This window comes from Manduca sexta, chromosome 2 (genome assembly GCF_014839805.1).
Source record: "Manduca sexta isolate Smith_Timp_Sample1 chromosome 2, JHU_Msex_v1.0, whole genome shotgun sequence".
In the NCBI taxonomy this organism is placed as follows: domain Eukaryota; kingdom Metazoa; phylum Arthropoda; class Insecta; order Lepidoptera; family Sphingidae; genus Manduca; species Manduca sexta.
The window spans coordinates 5,000,686-5,028,644 of NC_051116.1; the positions used below are offsets into that span (position 1 = coordinate 5,000,686).

The 27,959-nt window shown below is 35.8% G+C and overlaps 1 protein-coding gene across 1 annotated transcript in view; it reads right to left on the reverse strand.

Moving 5' to 3' along the window:
- Nucleotides 1-27,959, reverse strand: part of LOC115452398 (irregular chiasm C-roughest protein) — a 109,398-nt gene that overhangs the window by 61,755 nt on the left and 19,684 nt on the right. Inside the window, exons 2-4 of the mRNA XM_037437751.1 lie at nucleotides 9,173-9,556; nucleotides 2,118-2,268; nucleotides 575-655 (exon numbers count right to left, since the gene is read on the reverse strand). Coding sequence (XP_037293648.1) covers nucleotides 575-655; nucleotides 2,118-2,268; nucleotides 9,173-9,463 — 523 coding nt within the window. The 5' untranslated portion in view covers nucleotides 9,464-9,556. The remainder of the gene's footprint in view (nucleotides 1-574; nucleotides 656-2,117; nucleotides 2,269-9,172; nucleotides 9,557-27,959) is intronic.

Sequence of the window (27,959 nt, forward strand, 5' to 3'; positions counted from 1 at the left end):
TTTTATAGTTTCATGTTTAGAGTGTTACGTAATTACTTCTAGAGAATACGTTTAACAAAGTCGATGTAGAGTCGACGTAGGAGAATGAGGATAATGATTATGATATTAGATATTGTTGCCTCTTCGGTTTAATGAGAAATCGTTTATGATTCGAGAGATGGATCATATTATCCAAGGTATGCGCTTAGTCTGGGTTTCCTTAAATATTGATGTTTCCTCCATTCCAAGTGGCCGTCCTGAGCCGAGGTTCACCAGTTAGTGGGTTGCACTGAGCATGGTCGCCTTATCTTTCAAGAGTTACGAGCGACTGAAGTGCTCACCCAAAAGTCCTGTGTATTTGTATAAGCCGACCCTAGTCAGGCTATCAAAAGTAAGTCAAGTTAAATAAAAGTCTGGGTTTGTAATACAATTTGTCCAGAATTCGATTCATGAAGAAAAAAATAAGCCTTATTATTTTTGTATGAATGATTGTGTTTCGCCTACCCCAGAAGATAGCAGGATAATGATAATAAAAAAAGCTTGTTTACTTAAATTATGATTATACCTCCTCTAATTAATGTAAAAGTATTCTTACCTCTAGGTCCAGAGCTGACTTGGCACTGATACATCGCGTCGTCATCCAACGTCACTTCTCGTATGTCCAATGAGTAATCACCTGCAACAAAATGCGCAATGTACAGCTAACAGACAATAAAATGTGGTTGGATCATTTGGAATTAGAATTAAACGATCAATTAGTATTGACTTATTTATATAGTGGCTGGATTTGAACAGATAGTTTCTGGTTTGATTCTTTGGTAGGGAAAAAATGTAAAAGGACGGTTTTCCCAGTATGGGTATTTGTGCCTAATTACGCATTGTATAGCATGACTAGGAGATTGACAAACGTGCTTTGGGCGCGCCACATTTCATTTTGGAATTTAGTTCCTTACCAAAAACAAAGCGAGGCTTTTTTTTCTGGCCACACTATAATCTTGCTCTTTAAACTATAGCTAGATCTATACGTAAAGTAAATAAAAAATATACAATCAAAATGTCTAGTAACACACGCGTCTATAATATTTATACTCAAACTAGCTTTTGCTCGCGGCTTCGCACGCGTGAAGCAGTTTTCCGGAAAAAAAATCCCGATTTTCCCTAAATATAAAGTAGCCTATAACCTTCCCAGGGTCTTAAACAATCTCCATACCAAATTCCATAAAAATCCATTTAGTCGTTTTTGAGAAAATCGATCACATACAGACAGAAAAGAAGACTTTATTTTATAATATGTATAGTTCTATTAAGAAATTCCCATTACCCCAGCTCATTATAAAATATATCCAAAGCCAGCAGGACCGCACAGTCTAAACATGGCGCAATATTCAGACTGCATTCCTGTCCATCGCATTGATCTCGTCTTTATTTAGACTGCGTCTGTTTTGTGCCGTTGTAAAATGGAAACTATTGGAATATATTTTAGTTTATCTACTGAATTGATGATATGTTGTGGTTAGATAATTCAAAGCAAAGGATTGCGAGGTATTCTCTCCTTTTTTGGGATTCGCGCAGGTAAAAAATACTAGAATAATATAATTATACGTATATGATTTTTATGCTGTCACAAGACATTTTTTTTTTATTGATTTGAATGACAAGACGAGCTTGTTGTTTGCCTAATGGTAAGCGATATGACCGCCCATAAACAGTAGAAATACCATCCAACACCTTAAATTACAAAGAATTGTTTGGTATTCCACTGCGCTCGCCATCCTGATAAGTGAGATGTTAAGTCCCATTATGTCCAATGGCTACATTGTTCTTCAAACCGGAACACAACAATACTACACACTGCTGCTTGGTTGCAGAAGTAGACATTGCGGTGGTACCTACCTAGGCGGACTGTCACATATGAGAGACCTACCACCAGTAATGAGTGCGCTCTGACTTCAAAGAATAGTAGTAGGAGTTACAAAGACTGGGGTTAGAGTAAGGTAATAGAGAAAAGTAGCAAAAAGTACTTCTGGGGTTAATAAGCCTTCCATAAAAGCACCGGTGGACTCTTCCTCTAGGGCACGAAGAAAATTCTTCCTGAGAACAAAAAATCTCAACCCTTTTACCACCAAGCAGTTCCTTACCTTCTTCATCACTCCCAATCATCCTGTACCGCTCATAGCCAGAGAGATGTCGATGGGTGCCCAACCCGAAGTCATCCTTCGTCCACTGCAGCTGGCCAGCTTTGTTTTCCACTCTGCATGGTAAGGTCACTCTGGATCCTATGACCGCACTCTGAAGAGAGAATATTATGTTAGAGCAAAACAATGGTGCGTTGGGGAGACACGGTATTATATTTGGATTGTGCCGTTATTGTGCTAAATAAAATAATAAGCAAGGACGTTATTTTAAAAATCCCTATCTGTCGGTCTGCGTCGGTGATATACATGTATTTCGGTATGACTGCTGCAGTCCTGAAATCTCGAGTTTGATCCTCGGATCAGGCAGTGATATTGAGTTTTCCTGCCCAGTATCAGTCTGGAGTCTGGAATTAGTGCCCGATATAGTTATAGGGTCGTTCACTATTACACAATGAGACGGAATACATACGGTAGGAAGTAGGTGCACCAGTCAGGCGTGTACGTGTATTATTTTAAAAAAAATGTTTACATGGATGATTTTTTCATATAATAAACTGCATGTTTTCTGGTAAACTGGCTCTCGCAATAGCTCAACCATAGAGAACCAGCCAAATCATGTACCAAGCGAAAATTGTCAAAAAAAAATTTACTTGTGAATAGTGGACTAGTACCGGTGTCGTTCAATACAAGTTTCTAAGATGGCCAAACAATTACGGAAGTTATATGTTGTTAGCAAGTGCAAGCCATGATGGAATGTTCAAATATGTCGTAAAAGATATCGATGAGGTTAGAATAACGGAGACGAGATTCACTAGTAAACTTACTGAAATTGCTGCTAATCGAAACCCTGACGAGATTTTCGTTATGTAAGGTCACAATCCAATCCAAAATATCATAGCGACTATGTATATCTGCTAGCTATAGGCAGGGGGCCTTATTCTACGGGAGCACAGTCTTATTTTTAAATTTCGTGCGTTTTTTTATGGATATACACTAAGTTAGCGAAAATGAATTGTGATGCTACTGTCATTATATTTGTTTCTTTAAATTTTTCTCGTAGAGAACATCTAGGGCTTAGCGAATAAAAAGATCTTATCGTTCTTTTTTGTAGAACAAATATGAAATTAATATCAGCATCACCACTCCATAGTACATTCCATAACTCATCAAACTATGAAAGTAGACAAAATAGACCAATCTAGCTGTCTCAATGTCAGTTAGTTGGCGTATCCTGCCCACTGCAAAAACTGCGGCGCTCAGCTTTTTAGCTAGGACAGATGTATGAGACTTATTTGATCGAAGGTCATCTTTGATAGGTATGTAGGTAAACGAGTTATAAAAATCCCATATTTACCTATAATATAGCTCTTTGACCTGTCCTTCGATTAGAACACCAGTAATTGCAAAAATACGGATATAGGCCCCTGACCATACACGACATTTATAATAAAGTTCCCTTTATACTGTGATAACTCCAAAGTTTAAAAATATCTTTATATAAAAAGCCGAAATCCTTTTACCTTACCTCTCAGAGCCTTATTTTTTACCAAATATTCAATCATCGAACAATTCCCTAGGGTCTACATCGAACCCGATTTTTACGAAAATGGAACCTCCAACTATCGTAGGTTTTGCTAAAGCTAAATAAATCAAATAAGATCCGAAATCTTTACATTTTCCGCTGTGGCAAAAAATATTAATATCTGGATATTAAAAATTCTTCAGATGACGAACATGCTATTTATGTTCATGTACAAACTATTATGTAGTTGACAGATTATAGACCGGCATTCTATGTCCATCAGTGAAGATAATAATGAGAATGACGAGCATGTAGCTCGTCTGATGAAAGCGATAATACCTCCTATAAACAGAAGCAACAATTTTTTGAATTACCATTGCGTGGGACATAAAATGTTACATCTGCTAATGCCCAGAAATTACGCTGGCTACAATATAGTTCAAACCAGAACACAAAGTGCATATACATATATTTTTATTCTGAAAGCCAGGAGATGAAAACTGGCATTGATTGGATCTATTGTCTCGGTTAGCTTAAGCTTAGCAATTATATTTAACTTATCAATATTATGTTTGGAATATTTTAATACATAATCAGACAATAGAACGTTCTTTATTTTTATTTATTTATTTAAACCTTTTTTGTACACCGAAAATGTGAAAAAAAGAAGACAAATTTGTATACACACGATGGAAAAGAGTACAAATGGCGGTCTTAGCGCTCGAGGCGATCTCTACCAGACAACCATTGGATGGAGATGATAAAAATATATAGTGGGAAGAATATAGACAGCAGTTATCTTGCGGCGTGTCATCTCCTTTTACAATCTTCACTGGTCCATGGCGTATGTACCAACTTATATAACTAATGTGACTTTGTATCTAAAAGACTTATTAAAAGACAATTGGTGACAGAACAGTAAGCCTGGAATTTCTTTCTAACCTCCTTCTTCGGATGTCAACACTTAGATAGCAAATGAATGGCTTATAGATTAGCTAGGCTAGGGCTCAAATCGTCCTCACCAGTGAAGATCGCGACCTGTTTGTTTCCCCTTACCTACCAGCCCGAGCTGGCTACTTTGGTGCACCTTGAGCTATTTTGTATTAATTTTTCACCCTAATTTAAAATGTCCGCATTCATACAATTGATTTAAATGAAATTTAATAAAAATAACAATTATTATAACTTGTTTTAACTTATCATAAGTGCAATTTTGTTCGCCTGCGTGATAAATAAAGTATTTTATTTTTAAAAGATAAGCAGATGATTATCGCGCTTTAACTAAGACAAAGATACAAAAAAGTTTACAAAATGTTTGATCTATATTGCATATTGAATTAACTATGGGTTTATTTGTATTATCATCATCATCAGCCCTGTATTATATACTGTCCCACTGCTGGTCACGGGTCTCCTCTACTACTGAGAGGAATTATTCCTTAGTCCACCACGCTGGCCTAGTGCGGATTGGTAGACTTCACACACCTCAAAATTCCTATAGAACTTTTCAGGTATGCAGGTTTCCTCACGATGTTTACCTTCATCGTTAAAGCAAGCGATAACTCACAAATAATACACACACTCCTCTAAGTTTTTTTAAAAAACTTAGAGGAATGTGCCCTTGGGTTTTGAACCTGCAGACATTCGCCTCAGCAGTCCGTTCCACACCCAACTAGGCTATCGCCACTTATTATTATTATTATTATTTGTATAGCGTATTGTAATTGAGACAAAATTAATACTGCACTCAGAAATAAAATGTAGTAGTAACTGAATATATTTGATTCGCAGATGCTCACTTTGATATATTATGCCGCTTTTTATTGTGGCTTCCCAGAATCCCGGGAGAGGCTCTTACGATGCTCTAGGGATGGTACGGGAGCAGCTTTCATAAACCTCTACAAAATTCACAAAAACCAAATCTTATTTTTAGTTAGTGCTATTTTCTGCTCGCGGTACGACTCATCTACCTTTTTCTTTAAGGGGAGTTGGTGATAGGATATATTTTATATCCGCCCGGATAGCTACAACTGAATACAAGGTATTAAAATACCGCCATAGTGGCATACGTGTGTCGCGTTTCGGGAACACCTGTGTATATCCGGTTCCAACAGGCCGGCATAATTGTGTCGACTGTCGAGGGGTAATCATCTCTCGTCAGTCGACATTCTATTGGACCCCACTCCACATACCATCAGATGCAGCGGGGTCACTTTGTCGTGGCAGTATAAAATAAAGAGAAACAGAAATCTATCATTCAGGACTCTGCTAGTTTAAATAAAGTATATTTAATACGTCCGATTCATTATACATAATCGTATGTTTTTTTAATTAATTAAGACTTTTAATTACGTAGCAAAGATTTTACAAAAAGTGCAAACGAACACATAGTGACCCCATTAACGTTGATGGTGACTAATCACCAACCATCCACAATAACACACCACAAAATATAATCACCCAGAATATTAAAAAGGTTTTACTTTATTAGCTTATGTATAAGAGTGATAATGCTTCAAATTAGTGGAAAGAATTGCCAGATGATCACAATAAATGAAAATCGAAAAACATTTCAATAACAACAATATATATTAATAATACATTATTTTTTATGAGCTAGACATGAAATTCTGGAAAGTGAATAATACATTTACTCGATGCCGATTAAAATAATGCCGCCAATGAAAATTTCGATGAGCTTGGTAAGCGGGAGAGGGCGCAGGGATGTAGTCAAGGTACTGGGGGGCCTGTCCAATATGTTCAATCCATTAAACAATATAATAAAGGTAAAATCTCCTAAAGTACTAACCCCCTTATTCATAGACATTATTTATCTAAAGACGGAGCGTTGCTGTGATAACAAGTCTGTTTCTTAGCTTTGTTTATCTGACATCAAACTAGATTCTACGCATCCTTGTCTACGCACTGCGAAGGCTGCGATGCCGTCAGCACTGAGAAACAGACTTGTTATCACAGCAATGCTCCGTCTTTAGATAAATAACGTCTACGAATTAGGGGATAAATCTGTGTATAAAGAACTATAAACAATGGTAAAATTTTGAAGAGATGGTTAATGCTGTTGCTATCAAAATTTGTTATAGTATTTATATTACACATACGCTTTGAGACTATTCCTCAAAACCGTCAGTATACCTCTTGTAAACCAGGATGAGCGGTGACACGCCTTTGATGTTGCCGAGCGGTAAAACTCGTCGAGTGTCAGAGAATATATATCTTTCTTTAAAACGAAAACGAAATAATTCCGTTACAAAGATAGTAGTTGGAATAGCAATCAATATTTTTTTTAATGCTTTGAATGACGAGCCGAGCTTGCCGTTCGCCTGATGTTAAACGATACGACCGCCCATAAACACAATCCAACACCTTGAATTACAAAGTATTGTTTGGTATTCCACTGCTCTCGCCATCCTGAAACATGAGATGTTAAGTCTCATTATGTCCAGTAGTTACACTGGCTACAATGTCCTTCAAACCGGAAAACAACAGTGACTACACACTGCTGCTGGCAGAAATGATTCGATGAATTTGCATAGGTTCCATTGTTGTCTATTTCCAGTTATCCCTAATTCTTGTATAAAGACTTGCGTAGAATATTATTAGGTTTTCAATATTTATTTAAGTTTACTCCAGTTTCGAATAAAACATCTAAGTTCGATCCAATAGCCGAAATAAGCTGTAAGAACAGATTTTCCCCGACAAAGACGTTGGAACGACAATCGTTTGAAAACGGAAGCACTCACTACCCCGTTCAATCTCTAGCCAGTAATATCCAGTGTCTCTCGTGAACTAGTTTAATGTAAAAACTTCGTTTCACACTTGGAATAAGATCGCACTACTAGGAGAAATTCGTGTCAAACACGAACTATTCTAATGTTAGAATCAAACTAGTTTTAATTTTAACCTTTTTGAATAAGGTGTTAACTAGAAGTTCTTTTTTTTAATATTTGTGATAAGTAACATTATATGAACCTCAGGACGCCGTATTACCGAGCGATAATCAAAGCTATCAATATACTTCTTTTTTATTTACACCTATCTACTTAGATTTTTTTTATCACCTTAAACATGAGTAGAGGAGGCCCGTGCTCAGCAGTGGGCAAGTATATAATACAGGGCTGATATTATTATTATTAAACATGAGTATCTCATGTTCAAAATTCCAACTTAATAGATTATTATTACAGATTGATTATTTGTTTTCTATTTCAATTCATAAATGGAGTCAAAGCAACATACTTCTATATGCAGACAGGATTTGACTTATATTTTAAGAACGTCTGCCTGTCTGACATCAACCTGTTCAAAAGAATCCTGTCCTGGTTAAACCTATACACACAAACACATCATGCATATACCCCCGAAGGGGTATGTAGAGTCGCAACCAGGGCACCCACTTTTAGCCAAGTGTGTTCCGTCCCATCATGTCATAGGGGGCGAGCCTATCGCCATATCAAGCACAAATTCCAGACTCCGACCTGACATTGAACAGAAAAACCCAAGTATCATTGCCCGACCCGGGATTCGAACCCAGGACCTCAGAGCGCTATCGTACCGCGCATGTACTGAGGCAGTGTGGTTAAACCTAATTTGAACAAAATCAATGACCTATCAGTCCATGCTCTGTATACTAAACAAAGGAGACGGTAAACACTTTGGAGCAATACCCTCAACCTTAATCCGCACCTGTTCAGTTATAATGAAATAAGTTAGTTTTACGACGAAATTTGTTTGTCCGATAATATCATTTGTTTAAACTGCGACCCCAACAATGGAGACGAAATTAATTCACAGTTGAATATTTCAGCGATTATTATCGTGGCACGGGTTAGCGAAATGGCCGATTTGTTAACAGACAATGCGTTGATATTATTCGATAATTGAACCGATTGTGCTTCTATTAGTCTTTGTTCCTGTTTCGTTGGACTAGTGGCTATTATAGACATAGTATCAAGATATTTAAAATCCAAAATTGTTGTTTAGTTGATTTACCTCAAGTGCTCGTCTCGTATTTTTGTAACTATGTATTATTTCCATGCATAAGTGTTCTACAATTACAAAAGAATTATGGAAACGATTCCGCTCTTAAAGGTATTTCGTTATCAAATAAATTGGATTGCCACTATCAAACACATTGTTAAAACCCCCCTGAAACTGTGAGTTTGTTCAAAGGTCATTCCTGAATTGACTGATGTTACAGAAAACGGTATAAATCTAACAACCGTCAAATAAAATTATATTTTAAAAATACCAGCATAATTGTCTCGGGTGACGAAGGATTATCGCTTCTCGTCAAACAAAACCTCTATCTAAATACCATTTTATTTTCAGATGCATTAAGGTAATTTCGTCCTTCTCGTAAAAAAATGTTATTGGGCAAAAATGAGCTTTACTTCACTTAACATAAGGTGCAGTTAAGCTAATTTGTAGTTGTTTAATAAAAACACTATTATTTTGACTAGACCGTAAATAAGACAAAATTCGCTAGGCAAACTAAATAAAAACAGTGACCACTCACCTGATCCTGAGGTTCTATCGCAAACCGTTGCTCACCAAACGCACTCACACAACAAATCAAAATGTAAAACAAACTCCACTGCTTCATCAACGAAGTTAAATTCGCTGTTATCCTTAACAAAAGGAACAATGGATTCACACTCCTACTCGTTAGTCGTCTTTGATTTGTTTCACTCGATTTCTCATCGGACGTTTTGTTCTTAACCACAATAAGTTTAATGCCAACATTGTCTATAGCAAGTATATCTTTGTCGCTTTCCTTTAGTGCCATACTTTCTTCCGTCATCTTCATTTCATTTCAAAGGCTCCATATTTCATTTAATGCTTGAGTCATGTTTGTATTTATTTTATCTTTCTTCTGTATTCTGGTAATGTCATTGTGTATCTGGAACAATGGAGCGTTGAGAATTAATTAGTTATGTTCTATTAAATATTACATTTAGGACATTCTGAACAATCAGATAAGATTGGTATAGAATTCTATGTCTTAATAAAATAACTACCTATTCCAAAATTGATAATTATTTGTGGGAGTCGTCCAAAAAAGTCATTTCTGTTTGCGATCTTTTTTATTTTTCCTTTTTTTTTCATGCCATACCTTTCATTTTTTAGATATCTTTTACAATTTAAATTTTATAGCAACTTAAAAAAAGGTCGCATACAGAAATGAGATTTTTGACGATTCCCACAAATTAACAATTTTGAAATAGGTCATTGTTTTATTGAGAGAGCGAGTCATTTAAGTTTTGTAAGTCAGATGATTTAATTTATTTCGCAAACAGAAAGAAAGATCTAAACGATATAATTAAGAAATAATAAAATATAATCCACGAGTACTTTCAATCCAATTAATTCGTGGATTTCAAATCCAACTGAAACTTCTAAAGCCCGTAATACATAACTTTGTTTCCTCGACTTGTTCGATAAAATAAATAACAAACGTCGATATTGGAATTCGAACATAAATATTTAACTTTATATAAAGGATAGATGAATAAATCATCGTATAGTATTGCAAAAGACTGGGAATTTCTGCTGCACCAGTTTATGGGAAGTGGGTATTTGCGTTTACTAATAGTTTTCGATTCAGTACTGGTGAATTTCTCGACTGCATAAGTGCTGTAGAATTGTGAGAACCGTTTTGTATTTTATTAAAAACTCGCGTATTCCAACTTTAAATTTGAATTTCGAATACTATTTGAAAGTTGAGAATATGATTGGATGTTTAAAAACTATTTCTAAAAACAATTTTATATCGTACAATAAAAATACTCGTAAGCGAAGTAACTTCGAGAATAAATGGTAAAACATTTCTAAGAATTTCGTAGTTTTAGTAAAAATCTTCCATCCTGCTCTCTCCTAGACGTTAACCCACGAGTAAGAGAGACAAGTTCACACCCAGCATTCCTTTGTGGCGCTTCCCAAAGGAATGCTAAGATACATCAAGAAGATTTTAAGTATTGAAAGTGTTTCCTGCAAACTCCTTGTATTTTTAAAATGAAATACGTGTTTTCCTTCAGACGTTTTAAATCTGAGCTGTTGCGAATGTGTTTAAAGGAATGGAGGGTTTTATACGCTGGTTTGTTTCGTGTCAACGTTTTTAAATTTCAGTATACCCTACAAAGGCGACGGTGAAGAAAAACATCGTGAAGAAATCTGCATACCTGACAATTACTTTATAGGAATTTCGAGGGCGTGTGAAGTCTACCAATCCTCACTAAGCCAGCGTGGACTAAGGCTTAATCCCTCTCAGTAGAGGAAGCCTGTGCCCAACAGTGGAACAGTATATAATACAGGGCTAATATTATTTATTATTACAGTGACGAAGGGTTTATATAACTCGATTCCTGTCGGCTTCCCTTTATATAAAATTTAAGTAGAATCTAATTATCATTAGAACGATTTGCAGACCGCATTCATGCCTATAAGCACCTATATGTTGCGTCGGTTTCACACAACATCACGCATTTATCGCTGAAGGGGTATGCAGAGGCGCAACCATGGCACCCACTTTTCGCCAAGTGTGTTCCGTCCCATGATGTGATAGGGGGCGAGCCTATCGCCATATCGGGCACAAATTCCAGACTCCGGGCTGATACTGAGCAGAAAAACCAAATATCACTTTGCCCGATCCAGGATTCGAACCGAGGACCTCAGAGCGCTGTTGTACCGCGCATGCAGTATAACTGCTCCACCGAGGCAGTCAGTCAAGAGAATTTTTGTAGAATCTAATAATCATTAGAGTGGTTTGCAGACTGCATTTTACATTACATATATGTTGTGTCGGGTTCACTCTCAGAAAATTCCACCTTACGCCACTGGTAGCCTAAAGGTCCCTTGAATGACATCCCCAAAGATAGCATCGCCATTAAGGTTTAATTTGCTTTAATAGTTGACATCAGATATAATGATGATTGAGGTGAAGTAATAAATGCTGGTTTCGTGGTTAATTAATTCTGAACCTTAATATATTTACAAAATGATTTGATCACTTTATACAAATAAATTTGATGTCATGAAGGACACAACTGCCTCTGTGGCGTAGTTGTACTGCGTGCGCAGTACGGCAGCGTTCTGAAGTCCTAGATTCGAATCCCTGGTCAGGCAAAGTGATATTTTAGATTTTCTGCTTAGTATTATTCCGGAGTAATGTTATTGTGTGTGTGATTATCATCTTGTCCTGTAATTTGTTTTCGTAAGAGATTCTAGATACACCACATATGTGTAAATAATCAGTTCTACATATTATTATCATTGATGCTCCGCTCCTATTGGTCGTGGCATGATGTTATATATCTATAGCCTTCCTCGATGAATGGGCTATCCAAGATTAAAATATTTTTTCAATTTAAACCAGTAGATCCTGAGATTACCGTGTTCGAACAAACAATCTATTTGTATAATAGAATGGATTAAAATGTTTGAATTCTTGTTTAAATAAATTTCCTGTACTATATGAATCTGCATGTGAAATTTGTGCCCGATAAGGCGATAGTGTGACCCCTATCATATCATGGAACGAAAAAGCGTGGCGAAATTCAGATAGGTACTATTGCGTTTTCGCTCTTTAGTTCCGTGTAAGTATGTCATAAGTAATTAAACTTAAAAAAGTATACATTTATGATTATGAAATAAAACTATTTTTTTGAATTTTCTCGAAGTTTCCCCATAGTCTCGAAGATTTTGAAGCCGTCACTGTCATGGAAGGAAATTCTCCATAAGATCTAGGGTATGTAAAGTCTGCCAACCCCAATTAAGCCAACCTTGCTCCCTGTGTCACCGATAGTTCATAAAATTATTAGGTGTAATTAATAATATAATCTGTGAAATATAATAAAAAATATAGTAAACTCATTTGGAAATTAAAAAAAACCTCTAAGCCAGCGTGTTGGACTAAGGCAAAACCAACTTTTAAAGCACTTAAACTAAATCCTTTTTATAACTATGCAACGTAATGCAAAATACAAAACAATGTAGAATAACGCAACTGTAAAATTGCAATTGTTGCTGTGTTATACAAATCTAGATAATTTAAGTTGAGTACGAAGGAAGCTCTTAATTTAATTGTACCCCAGCCATTGGTGTTAATGAATAAATTATGAATATTTAGTGTGTGACTGTCTTGTTGGCGTAGTGGTATTACGGTATGTGTAGTGCTGAGGTCTCGGGTTCGATCTCCGAGTCAGACAAAGTGATGTTGAGTTTTTCTGGAATTTGTGCCCGATATGGCAATGCCCCCACATCATGGGACGGAAGACGTGTAGAAAAGTGGGTTGACCAGTTACGCCACTACCTACCCCTTAGTGGAAAAAAGGAGTGAGTAATTAAGGTTTCTTTAAAGATATTTTTGTTAGTGGGAATACTACTTGAACATTCCACACTACAACTTGCTGAAAGAAAAAAACAAAGTCTTGCACCACAGCGAGTACGCATCCGAATGACATCCACTTCCTCTTTTTCGGCGTCTGCAGTTATGTCGTCGACCATTTATACACCTCAACTTTTGTTATTCTTATAATAAAGAAAACCCAACCAAGTGGCTACTAATTTTTCTACAAATCCAAGATGCGCAGGCGCAACATCAACAAACACTACTATACTTGAAATAAAACTATTTTACGGATTTTATCGCGGTTTTATATATCATGTATTCTCCCTTTTCAAAGACTGCAGCTTTCGTGGTCACGGGACGGGTTGAGGTGTTGGTTATCCGAAAATTCAAGGTTATAATCTATACTATTATATAAAGCTGAAGAGTTTGTTTGTTTGTTTGTTTGTTTGTTTGTTTGTTTGAACGCGCTAATCTCAGGAACTACCGGTCCAAACTGAAAAATTCTTTTTGCGTTGGATAGCCCTTTGTTCGTGGAGTGCTATAGGCTATATATCATCACGCTATACCCAATAGGAGCGGGGCAGTAATGGCTAATCTCAGGAACTACCGGTCCAAACTGAAAAATTATTTTTGCGTTGGATAGCCCTTTGTTCGTGGAGTGCTATAGGCTATATATCATCACGCTATACCCAATAGGAGCGGGGCAGTAATGGCTAATCTCAGGAACTACCGGTCCAAACTGAAAAATTCTTTTGCGTTGGATAGCCCTTTATTCGTGGAGTGCTATAGGCTATATATCATCATGCTATGACCAATAGGAGCGGAGCAGTAATGAAACATGTTGCAAAAACGGGGAAAATTATGAGTTTTGAGAGCTTCCGTTGCCTGCGCTGCGTAAACAGTTAAAGTTATGCAACAATGATGTATGACGGGATTGTTTCACATAAAAAGTTCTAAATAATATAACAAAGTCCCCCGCTGCATCTGTCTGCCTTAACGTGTTAAACTCAAAAACTACCCAACGTATTAAGATGAAATTTGGTATGGAGACAGTTTGAGACCCTGGGAAGAACATAGGCTCCCGGAAAACTACTATTTTTATAACGGAAAACTTTAGCCTGAAAAACTTTATAACGCGGGCGGAGCCGCGAGCAAAAGCTAGTATATAGATAAAGATAAGAAATCATTATACTAACATATTATTATTTTCAAAGTATTTCGTTTTAAGGACATTTAATTCAAGAGTAGTGAATATGGAACGAAGGCGGATAAGGTGGAACTGTTCCTTTGATTGTCATATACCGAATATTGGTCACAGTTTAAAAAAACAGACCGGACGTCAAGACCAATTGTTTGCTCCAAAACTGATTACGAATTGGTAATAAGTCGCTGTCTTATTTGAAATGTCCAAATGATAAGATGTCACAGCGTCCTTAGATATAATTACTAAATGTCCGCTCTATATAATTTTAGAACTCTTTGCATGAAACTAATTATACTAATTGAAGTATAAAGTTTCCTAAATCCACATTTGCTAACTTTATAGCTCCTTGACGTACTTTATTATAGTTACAAAAATATATTACATGTAATTAGATTAACGAGCGTATAAGGTACAGAAATTACAGGTTTATTACTTGTAATACTCTGAAGAGTTCTAAGATCTAACTGCGCTCAAATGATACGCATTTTTTAAATATATTTTATACTACATCTCAAACATCGATATATACGTACTACGTACTAGATTTGGCGTTCCGAACATTCACTGTGTTCAACTGAATTGACCTGCAATCCATTCAAACTGACTTTAGTATGGTCAATATTGACAGCTTGTGGTTGTGTACCGAGTGACGGTCATGGTATAAGAACTCTAGTCTAAGTGTAAACCTGGATTTGAATAATTAATATTAGTCAAATAAGTAAAATTATTTGTTGTTCATGTGAATAAATAGGTTATAACAGTGACGTTTTGGTTGCCATATATTGTATATCTTTATTAAATTGAGGTTATTTTATATTTGAAAAGGACTAAAATACATAAAAAAGTTGGAAAAGTGTTACAACACCAAAAAACACAAAGAAAATTAACAACTAAAAAAAAAATATTTCTGAAAAAACTGTTTGATCTTAGTCTAGACTGTTGACTTTAAGAATAATATTTTATTAGAAACGGTTGCTTTAGGCTTCTAACCGCGTATTCCCGCGTAAAATTAATAAAACAGTTAGATTTAAAAACTTGAATATAGGGTTGCCACGTGATTTTGTAAATTAGGGCTTTATTAAATATTATTATAAATTGTTTCGTCTTTATTATTTGAATCTTCCTATATATTTCTGTTATTATTTCTTTTATCATATTGAAACCTACTTCAGAATATGAGGAAGGACTGCGAAACAATATTCTTATACCTTTGTACTTTGTAAATTAATTGTACTGTGGTATCGGATACAACAATATCGATGAACCACAACGAAGCTTTTCTGAATTTTAGTTTTGCTAATTTTTTTTACGATAACAGCAAAATGACCCAACTGCATCTATTGGTAAGCGGAGTGGCCAGATATCGACTGACGAGAGATGATCTCTCAGCAGTCGACACAATTATGCCGGCCTGTTTGTAATCGCATATACATATTGATCCCGGAACACGACATACTATACCGCCACCGTAGTGGGTACCTTTTGTACGGAGGTCGCTATCTAGATACAAATATAACAGCAAAAGCATGACTGCTTATGCAAAACCAGCAGAGCTAATTTATTGAAGTGTGAAGTAGTATTGCCTCAGTGCCGTAGTTTTATTTCACGACTGCAGGACTGAGGTTTTTGGTTCGATCCCGGATCGGTCAGTGATATTGGGTTTTTCTAGTAGGTATCCTGAAATATGAAATCTGTGACGGATATTACTAAAGGCATATCACATCATGGGACGGAATAAACATAGCGGAAAATAGGTGTACCTGTTCAATCTCTGCCTACCTCTTTCGGGGATAAAAAACATAAGTGTGGATGTAAAAGGAAAATATAGATATTTCTGTATATCTGCCGATCAATGTAGGTGACCCTACCCGAAGCCTATTCCCAGTCGAACGGCTTTCCACGGCGCCCGTTTATGTATTAATTTCCTTAGAGACCTAGACCTGTTCGTAATATCTAGCTGCCGATGGCTTTAACTAGGGCCGTCTGAAGGTTGGTTTACATTGATTTTTTTTTTGGATCTTTAATGAGCTGTTGATCTTTACGCTGTGGGTTTTGGACTACACGCATTTAATACAGAAGAATTTGGCGAAAATCAAGTTTATTATCTTTATATATTAAATAAAGATTTCTTATGTTTACGCAAATTTTGGACATTAAAATTAAACTATTTTTCACTTATTTTTTTAATAACTTAATTTTAATATTAGATAAAGACTTCATATTCATTAACCAGTGATATTACTAGGAGTGACTACAGAAATAGTATTTAGTCCCACTATGTATGTGATGGACGCTGGGCCTGCAGGCGTATCGGGCTCAAATATATTTATATGAACCTCAATCCACTTACCAGAACACCAGAGTTAGTGAGTAGTAATAACCAGAGTTATAATTACGCAAATGACTATAGCTACAAATATTTGTAGATTTAAGAAAATAATTATTGCTTATAACCAAAGTTATAAATACGCAAATGACTATAGCTACAAATATGTGTAGATTTAAAAAAAAATAAAAAAAATCAAAAAAAAATCTCGATGTTTTCAAAATTTTCTAAATTGACAACCCTAAGCATTCTAATTGGTAAACATGAGTTATTGAAATTGCCATATAACTGGAATATCAGGCACATTTTAAATAGACAAGGAGATACGAGTATCCTGTTAATTATTGAACCGCTCGCTCTTAATTATAAGATGCTATTGAAATAGCTAAGAGCGACGGCTTCTAAACTATCTTCCGGGAGGCTTTTACTGAAATTTATAAGGGCATGTTTAGTATTAGCATTAATGGGCAGATTATAATATTACTCTTATCATACTACTTAATAATATATGCGAAAGATTGTGGATATTTTTGCTGGTAGGATATATGTTATATCCGCCCGGATAGCGACCACCGTACACAAGGTGTTAAAACCCGCCATAGTGGCCCACGTGTATCGCGTTCCGGGAACAGCCTGTGTATATCCCGTTCCAAATAGACTGCACTGGTAGTTATAGGAACAGCTAAATTTTTAAATTAAACTATTTAAGCTTATCGGATTCTATCTCGGTTAATATATTTTAATTTTCCCCCGACGTTTCATTCTGCGTAGATCGAACTACCAACAGCAAGAAAAATAAAAAATTGTATAATGTAGGTAGATATTGTAACTCTGACTTTGCGGATGAACAACACCTCAGTCCCCCCCGTGACCATGAAGGCTGGAGTCTTCGAAATGTCAGGAGAAAATTGAAATATAAAATAGCGATAAAATCCGTAAAATAGTTTAATTTTAATGTCTAACATTTGCGTAAACATAAGAAATACATACATAAACATAACATCACGCATTTTATCCCCGAAAGGGTACGCAGAGGCGCAACTAGAGCACCCACTTTTCGCCAAGTATGTTCCGTCCCATGATATGATAGGGGGCGAGCCTATCGCCATATCGGGCACAAATTCCAGATACTGAGCAGAAAAACCCAAATATCACTTTGCCCGACCCGGGATTCGAACCCAGGACCTCAGAGCGCTATTGTACCGGACATGCAATACAACTACGCCACCGAGGCAGTCAATATAAGTCACATAAGAAATCATTAACAGTTATTAGTTAGTTAAAGTATGTTAAAGGCGCTTTGCCTTCTGTACACTCCTAAGAATTCCTGTAATTGAGTTGATTGAATAACATGCATTAGGATTAATGTATCTCTTCCTTTCATTAAACCATATAATCGATGCATTTAAAATCATTTAAGTTTAATCCTATAGGTTGCAGACATTTTAGATAAAAAAGTCGTAGGAGGTCGCTGCATGCCACTTCCAATAGGTCGATCTGGTAATCTTTGAAGAAGGCCCATGTTCAGCAGTGGACATTCTGCGGTTGTTGATGATGATGATGATTTTCTATTTAATTCCTGGCTATTTTTTTTTTATATCAGCTTCGAAGAATAATGAGGAAATTAATAATGTTAGCATAGAACATTTTAGTGAGGGTATTTGTAACACTTTTTGCTATAAAAACACTGAGCGTTTGACAGACCGGGCTAGTTGGTTGTTGACAGTCGTACCAGTCGGTTGGTTGGTGAGATATTTGCCGAAAGTATTTCTGTAGTCAGTGATATTTCTTTTATTTTAATTAGAATCGTGACAGTTTTCTAACAATAAATATAATCTATAAGTAATATTTATAAAGGAGTTGAGGGTAGTACGTTATATCTGTTTTCGACCCGTCCTAATAAATATCAGTCTCGTTCTATGAGAATTTTGAAGCGCTTTGTTCTAAAATACTTGTAGTTTATATGATTAATTAATTCCTTCTTAGTCAAATTTCGGCTTCGGTGGCGTGTCTCAACGAAGATGCGCTAGATACGCAGGATATATTATAGTGCACAAGTGTGAGCGCAATAAACCGGTCCGCTCTGGTCCTTCACTCTTATAGTCCGGTGAGATGGCAATCCGACATGATCGGAGAGAGATCAGGCGCAAGACCAACGGCTTTACGTGCTTTTCGAGGCACGGGGGTATCACACCGCCATCTTGCTGACTCCGAGCTGCGACCGAGTAATTTTTAACATGCAAAACTTATTCATAATTTTTTTTTGGCCTGATCCGGGATTTGAACCCAATATTTTAGCGCGCTAGTCGTACTCCGACCGTGTACAATTACAACTACGCCACTGAGGCAGTTTATATATACACCAACTGGAAATTGTAGTTGTTACTCCGACGAGTCACTTCCTCGTCTCGTCATTAAAACAAAATTCCACTGAGAACTTAATTTATAAACACATTTCAAGCATGTAAAGTTACTGAAACACAAAGATGCCGAGAGAGTTTAAAGAGTATATTTTTTTTATTCTTTTTTTTATTGCTTTTAATGACGTGACTAGCGCGCCGTTCGCTTGATGATAAGCGATACAACCGCCCATAAACAGTAGAAACACCATCCAACAACTTGGATTGCAAAGTATTGTTTGGCATACCACTGCGCTCGCCATCCCGAGACATGAGATTTTAAGTCTTATTATGTCCAGTAGTTACACTGGCTACAATGTCCTTCAAACCAGAACACAACAGTGACTACACACTGCTTTGCGACAGAAATAGACATTGCGGTGATACCTACCCAGGCGGACTCTCACATATGAAAAACCACTAGTAAGTAAAGAGTATACGTATATCAATATGTATGCCTGCAATGCGGAAGGTTTCTAGCTCGGCAGAGCAATTCCGATATCTTAGTGCCTTGAATGTAATCTGGAGAGATTGTTTGATAAATTTTGCAATATGAATTTATTTAAAAACGTCCTACAATGGAGCAGTGTTTGTATAAATTATCAAAGATATATATTTAAATGTTCAAAGAATACACTATTACGTATAAATTATTTCAAAACAATTGTCCGAGTAAAAGTTTCATACTGTTCTGAGCACGGGCCTACTCTACTACTGAGAAGGTTTGGCTTTAGTCCACGCTGGCCCAGTGCGGGTAATCAGACTTCACATACCCTCGAAATCCAAGTGTATTTCTTCACGATGATTTCCTTTACCGTTAAAGCGAGCGATAATTAACAAAGAATATACTTAGAAAGGTCAGAGATATCAGCCCTAGGCTGGTTATGAACCCGCGACCTTTATCTGAACAGTTCGTTCCACTCCCAACTATATCGCCGCTACTCAGAAAAGCAATTAGTTTTAATTAATTAGTACAATATTTTTATAGGCACGGGAAACATGCAAACATAAAAGCTAACAGTAGGTCATTTAATTAATCTAATACCCCATTATGGACATCCTCTAATAAACTACACATCTCGAAAATTCTTCAAAAGACTTATTACGAGACAAAAAGAATAATTAATTAACATAAGACATCAAAGTAATTACATTATGAAAGGAAATTTGATTCTTATTGCCGCGTAAAGAGATCCTAAATACATTTTCTATATATAAATCTTCAGATCATTCGAGAATGTTCCGTTATTTAACTACCCGCGACTCCGGTAGGAAATTTTGAGTTTCAAATGGTTATACGTAATTTAACTTTGTAGAACGGGTAACAGAAGGCGATTGAAGTCAGGCTGTAATCAGGCTTTATAGTATAGTATAGAGTGGGATAGAAGTACGTAGAAGAATGAAGATGAATAATGAAATCATTGATATTGATAGCTCATCGCCCCCATTTTGTTTCATGCGGTGGCGGTATCCAAGGTAAGATCAGTCCATCCGCTTATAATAAATAATAATATCAGCCCTGTATTATATACAGTCCCACTGATGAGCACGGGCCTCCACTACTTCTGAGAGGGATTAGGCTTTAGTCCACCACGCTGGCCCAGTGCGGATTGGTAGACTTCACACACCCTCGAAAAGTCCTATAGAGAATTTCTCAGGTATGTAAGTTTCCTCACGATGTTTTCTTTTACCGTTAAAGCAAGCGATAATTCACAAAGAATACACACATAATATTTTAGAAAAGTCAGGTGTGTGCCCTTGGTATTTGAACCTGCGGACATTAGTCTCGTCATTCCGTTCCACAACCAACTAGGCTATCCTCGCTTGTCATCTGCAGTCATCCGCTTGTTTGATAAAAAAAATACAAACACACATCACACCTATATCCTCGTGAGATAGGTAGTGGTGAAACCAAGGCACGCAATTTTTACCAAGTTTGTTCCGTTCCATGATGTGATATGGAGTCTAACTCCTTTTACGTCTTCTAAACAAAAATCTTAATCTATACATATTATAAAACAAAATCCCCTTTTTTGCCTGTCTGTTTGTTATCGATTTTCTCAAAATCTACTGAACGGATTCTTATGAAATTTGGTATGGAGATAGTTTAAGACCCTGGAAAGTTTATAGACTTTCTATCCCGGGAAAGTATATAGCGGGACTTTTATTCCTGAAAACTTCACGCAGGCGAAGTCTCGAGCAAAAAGAATAATCCCTTATTCATAGACGTTATTTATCTAAGGACGAAGCATTACTGTGATAACATTTCCGTTTCTCAGTGCTGACGGCATGGCGGCCCTCGCAGTGCGTAGACACAGGGCCGTTGCGATTGGCTAATATTGTGATACAACTTGAATCTAGTTGGCTGTCAGATAAACAAAGCTGAGAAATAGACTTGTTATCACAGCAATGCTCCGTCCTTAGATATATAACGACTATGAATAAGGGGGTAAAACTTTTATTCTGGGAAATGTCTTTGATAGTCAAAGGTTCATATATAAATCCCACGTCGCTTCCAAAGCAATGAACTATATATAGAATCCATATTTAACTGAAGATCATCTTGAACGGAACTCTTGAATTCCTACGAATAACCCTTGTACCTAATTTTGATCTTAAATGGCTTTACCCTGTTTGGCTCTTGATATGATATGAAATTACGTAAACAAGGTATTTATGCTAAATTACATATTAAAATTGTGCGTAATATTCAAACGTTTCCTTTCAATTTATTAAATAGTACTTTGCGCTTTTAACTGTGAGGTTCGATGTTCGATCTCCAGGTTAGGGAGTTGAAACGTGTGTGTGATTCAAGTATACACCATTAGAGGTCAGGATTTGGATTTTGTGACCAATATAGTGCGAGATAGCATACATATGTCGAATGACGAGACATGGTTATCCCTCGCCAATCGAAACAATTATGTCGGCCTGGTTGAAGCCGGATATACATAGCCTGATCCCTGAGCGCAACTAACGAGGACTATGGCGGCTTTTACAGCTTGTGTACGTTCTCTGTTCAAACAGATTCAAAAATATTACCACCAGTAAATAAATATCCTACCACTGCACCACTTTGAAAATAGAAGGCAAGACTTAAACAAAATGTACTAGAAAATTTAAATTGTTATTCAGATTACCAGCGGAAAAATTAATTGTATATCCAACACCATTCTCAGAAGTTACTGACTGTTGCGATGCAAGTTATCTCTCGAAACCTCTCCTATCCCCTCGAAGATTAAGTTGAGCATCACCTGTTCCAGCCATTATAAATACCCCACCGCATTTTAGACTCTAACACCTCGAATACAAAATTCAATTTTATTGGATAAATTCTTAGTTTCCTTTTGTTTCTAGCCGTTAATATCCCACTGCATTTTAGACTCTAACACCTCGAGTACAAATTCCAATTTAATAAAAGTAACTTTAGTTTCCTTTTGGAGGAGGGCCAAGCTATTCGCCTCGTGCAGTAATTCCATCGTGGTTGAATTAGAGATTATCTTTTGGTATTATTTCACTTGGTCCAGTTTAATTTTTGGTCTGAATTGTTTTTTGGAATTGTACAACGTGCCATTATCATTTTGTTCTGGAATGACCTGGGTAACAATTTATGAATTGGTTTTGAACGTTGGCGTATATTCTATATTTGTTCAATATCTGAACTAAATTGGCAACCAAAACGTCACTGTTATAACCTATTTATTCACTTGAACAACAAATCATTTTACTTATTTGACTAATATTTTTATTCAAATCCAAGTTTACAGTTAGACTCGAGTTTTTTATAACATGAGCGCCACTCCGTATACAACTACAAGCTGTCAATATTCACCAACTAAAAGTCAATTTGAATGGATTGCAATATAATTCACTTGAATACAATGAATGTTCGAAGCGCCAAGTCTAGTACATAGTACATTATATATATATCGATGATTTTAACATTTAAAGCGGCACTTCCTATGGTTGTATCATAAAATGCTCAAGCCTAGATTTCCAAATAGGAAAACAAAGATAAACAAATGCATTCGGGGTTGTCTGAAATGTTTGAGGTAATGAGAAGCGAACGTTAAGTCAATATTTAATTTATAATAATCGATCGTATTTTAAGCACGATATTTAAGTCAAGGCGCCAAGAATTAAAATTAAACATAAGACACTTTATATTTAGACTTAATCTAGACTCCAAATAAAATAACTGTATAAATAAATTTTAGAAAGATAAAAATTACGTCAAAAAAAATTTTACCTACCAGGATTTTTGGTAAAACTATTAGTTATTAATAGATGATTTTTGGCACATTGTCAGCAAAGGTGAAGACAAGTATGTGGTTTCATTTAGTAACGATATGTTTTAATGACCCTGTATATACCGATAACTCTGGTTTCTTTGTCTGCTATATGCTAAATTTAACTTTTGTCCCCATTAACTCTACTATAGACATAACATCTCAAAATATCTTCATCCCATAAGCTACATCCTAAAGGGATCTTTGACGGATATCTGCACAGCTGTACATGTTGATACTCCGAAAATATCCCGAACTATTTTCGTCGCAGTCCCTCAGGATCTTGGTTTTACACCCGGTTTACTCCCAATGGGGCGAATGTCAAATTCACTGTCGCATTTGGTCGGTTAACCGCTTTGAAACGTTTAAAGTAGGGTAAGTAATCTCATCTTGCTTCTTACTAATAAATGCGATTTGTTATGTTTGGATGTTTGTTAGAAGTAAACACAGGAACTGCTGAATGGTTTTGAGAAAAATTTGGTACACCAATAGACCATGCCCTGGATTTATATATAGGCTACTTTTAATACTGGCAATTTGCTAAATTGGGAAATATTTGAATTTATAATCATTTTTTTTTAAATAGATGGCGCTGTTATAAATTATGAAACTTATACAAATATTTATTAGATACAATATGAAAATAGTATCAAGAATATTTGAATACATATTAGAGTACATTTAGTATAGATAAACTAATTTAATTTTGAGGGAATACCAAATATCGCCGTGCCCGACCCGTGGTTTGAACCTGATACAACTATGCAGTTGTACCGTAATACAACTACGCCACTAAGACCTTAAATCATTAGAAATTCGTATGCATACGCCCAATAGTCCTAATATAGAACGAACTCCATTCAATTAATGTATATATTCATGGACCACCCACGGCGGTAATTTGATTTCTAAACAAAATTAGATGAGTCTATAAAAACGAGTATGAAATACATTATGAGTGCAAGTGATTACTTTTTTTATATGAAATTTTACGCTATAGATCAACATTCAATATCTCAGTTAATTAACACAGCTGGGTACCTCTACTATTAAGAAAGTTTAGACCTCAGTATACCACGCTGGCCTAGTGCTGGAAAACTTCACATATCTTCGAAATTATTATGTAGAATTCTTAGGTATGTAAATTTCAGTAGCGTAGGGTCTATGAAACCCGATTCCTGTCAGCTTTTCTTTATGTAGAATCTAATTGATTGTTGAAGGACACTGTAGCCAGTGTAACTACTGGATAATGAGACTTAACATCTTATGTCTGAGGATGGCGAGCGCAGTGGAATACCAAACAAATAGGTACGTTGTAATTCAGGGTGTTGGATGGTGTTTCTACTGTTTATGGGCAGTCGTATCGCTTACCATCGGGCGAACGGCAAACTCGTCTCGTCATTAAAAGAAATAAAAAAGAAAATATTATTAGAACGATTTGCAGACCGTTGAATATTGGTACCTATATAATGTTTCGAGTTCGCTTTCAGATAATTCCACCTTTCACTCTGGTAGGTTTCCTTACGATGCTTTCCTCCAACTGTAAAGTTATTGGCAAATAAATAACTTCAAAGTCAGGTGTACGGGTTTTGAACCTGCTAACTTTTGTCTCAGCTGTCTATTTGTAACTACGCTGTTGTTGCTTCTAAGTATAGTTAAAACTTATTTGAATTTCATTGGTATATTCTGACACATTCAGAATTTTCCAGTAATACGGACCAGATATATTAAGAACTTTTGACTAAAAATTATACCTTCAAAAACCATAAAATAATGTAACATTACCTGTATAAAAGTAACCAATATTAGAGTGTTTGCTTAATAAAAATTAAACATTAGTCATTAAAATTGCTAGTTAGGCTATATAAAATACGTGAACACGAAAAAAATACAGTAGAATTGAGAACCTCCTTTTTTGACGTCGGTTGATTATCAATTTCTATTAAATATGTACATATTTAATAGTCTTATTTATAAAAAATATACACTCGTGAAAGCTTGTTCAATTAAAATATTTTTCCATCAGAGTTCGTTCCTATTAAGGGACATGAGTTACTTTCGACCCGAGGTCACTATTTAATTAAAAAAGTTAATTCAACAAAGCCATACTACGGACCTTTCCGTTTATCGTACAAAATCAAAATTAAGGTAAAATTTTCTGTTCCAACTCGGAGTTATCGTGTTAGGTACATTGTGTTAGAAGTTAGAGTTTTTTTTTTCATTTTTATACAGGCTGATGCAAAATTAGGGTATCCAGTAATAAGTGTAATTTTTGATTTTTGTTCAATAAATATAAAAAACGCGAAAACACAATATTTTCAGAATTGAATTCCTAAATCACATAACATATTTTTTTCTTATCTTTACTTTTATTTGTTTTTATATATTATAAAGATGGATAGTTCGTTTGTTTGGACGCGGTAATATCAGGAACTGCTAGTTCGAATTGAAAAAATCATTTAGTATCGGATAGCCTATTTATAGAGGAAGGCTATTGACTATATAGCATCACGCTATAACCAATAGGAACGGAGTATCAATGAAAAATGTTGGAATAATAACCTAATAAAATATATTAACTAATTACCTTCGGACGGGCTAGATAAGTACACATTTATACAGTTCATTCATATATTATACGGACTTGTAATCGTCAAGTGATAAAAATAATTTTAATTTCATTTTCTAACTTATACATATAATAAAAAAATCCTTCAAGTTTTAAATCAAGCTATTTCTATCCTCTTTCAAAAACATCGAACTAAAAAATCTTTATAAAACCTATACTTAACATTAAAAAAACATTTACTTTTGCTAAGTATAAAAACGCGAAAGGCCACGTCGATTTCTATTAAAATTACACAAACAATATTTATGCAACGCAAAATAATAGCTGGTAGGCAGTAAATAACAAGACTTAAATTGTAACGTATACCATAACAACCGTGGGTTGGAATAGTGGTATAAGTTACGAGAGATCAGCGTTTTAGGAACTTTTATTTTGTACTAACTTCGTATCGCAGTTCTGTACGTGTTAAGTCTGTTTCTAGGATAATGAAGAGCCTATGACGTTCAAGGATATCGTAGCTATAATATATTAAAAAAAATGAATCGAACAGCGGTTCGAGAGTTTAAAGATAAAGAGAGAGAGAAATACGTAAAAATTGAAAAAAGTATATACACTAATATAAGAATATATAATTTTTAAACATACAAGCAATAAACCCTACTTATCTTAAGATGAGTGACGTGCATCGTCATTCAATTCTAATAAAAAAAGCTGAATTCATAACTTTCCGTTTCAAAGGTCCGTTAAAAAGGCTCACGTACAATCCTTGAAAGGCATATCTATCTATCATATCTAATCATATCTAAGTGATAATTAGTAAACTTATTAGCAGAACGATGTAATTTTTTTTTATAAAAAAAAATAAAAGTATAATGTGAGTCCAGTGAGACGGCAATCGTCATGACCGGAGAGAAATCAGGCGCAGGACGTGCTTTGAAAAAACCAGTCGCAATTATTTTATGGCCCGATCCAGAATTCGAACTCAGGACTTTAGCGCGGTAATCGTACGAACCCTGCACAATTACAGCCACGACACCGAGGCTGTCAAATAGAATAATATACAGTCTGACTTATTAACTTATTTTAACGTTAAGAGATGATTACGAATTGCTCAAATGGCTGTCAAAACATGACCGGTTTCCTAGTTCAAACATTATTAAGATGGCGGGTTTTGACTTACAGCTGATCGAGTCAATTTTTGTTTTAACTAAGCTATAGCTTTGCGATTTTTTTATAAGTAAGACTGATAATGTTAAAACACAATTTCTGAAATATACAGCTGATCGAGTAAATTTGTGTTCAAGCATAGCTTTGCGAAATTTATTAAGACTGATACAGTTACTAATAAACAATGCCTTATCACTTTATTCCCACCGCTTATCCCCCGTACCCCGCGGAATCCCGTCTCGCATTCCATGAAGCCAGGTGTTCGCCGGTTAGTGCATGCGTTCGTACCTAAATCGATCGACTATGGGAACGGTCTTTCTACTTACTATTTTATGGGCTTTTATTTGAAAAGTGGCGATAGCCTAGTTGGTCTGAAACAGATTGGCGAAAATGTCCGTTGATTCGAAACCCAAAGGCACCTCTGACTTCTCTAATTATGTGTGTAGTCTTTGTGAATAATCTGTTGCCTGTGAAGGAAAATTTAGTGGCGAAAGTGTATCGCTTTCCAGGATTGCTGGTGGTAAATCTCTCATATGTAAGAGTCAGTCTGGGTAGGTACCACCGTAATGTCTCTTTCTACCGCCAAGCAGCAGTGTTTAATCACTGTTCTGTTCCAGTTTGAAGGGCATTGTAGCCAGTGGATAATGAGACTTAACATCACATGTCTCAGGATGGTGAGGGCAGTAGAATACCAACCAATACTTTGTAATTCAAGGTGATGGTGTTTCTTCTGTTTATGAGCGGTTGTATCGCTTACCAGCAGGCGAACGGTAAGCTCGTCTTATCATATAAAGCAATAAATAATAATAAATCAGCTTATGTATATCCGGTTAGAACAAGCCGGCATAATTCTGCCGACTGTCGAGGGATAATCATCTCTCGTCAGTCAAGAGTCAGTCAGTCAGAAATATCACTAAACAAATTATTTGAGACAAGTAAATTTCTAGGAAAATCTTAGACGCTGATGAAGCCGCAAGTTATATCTAGTTATAAATATAGATC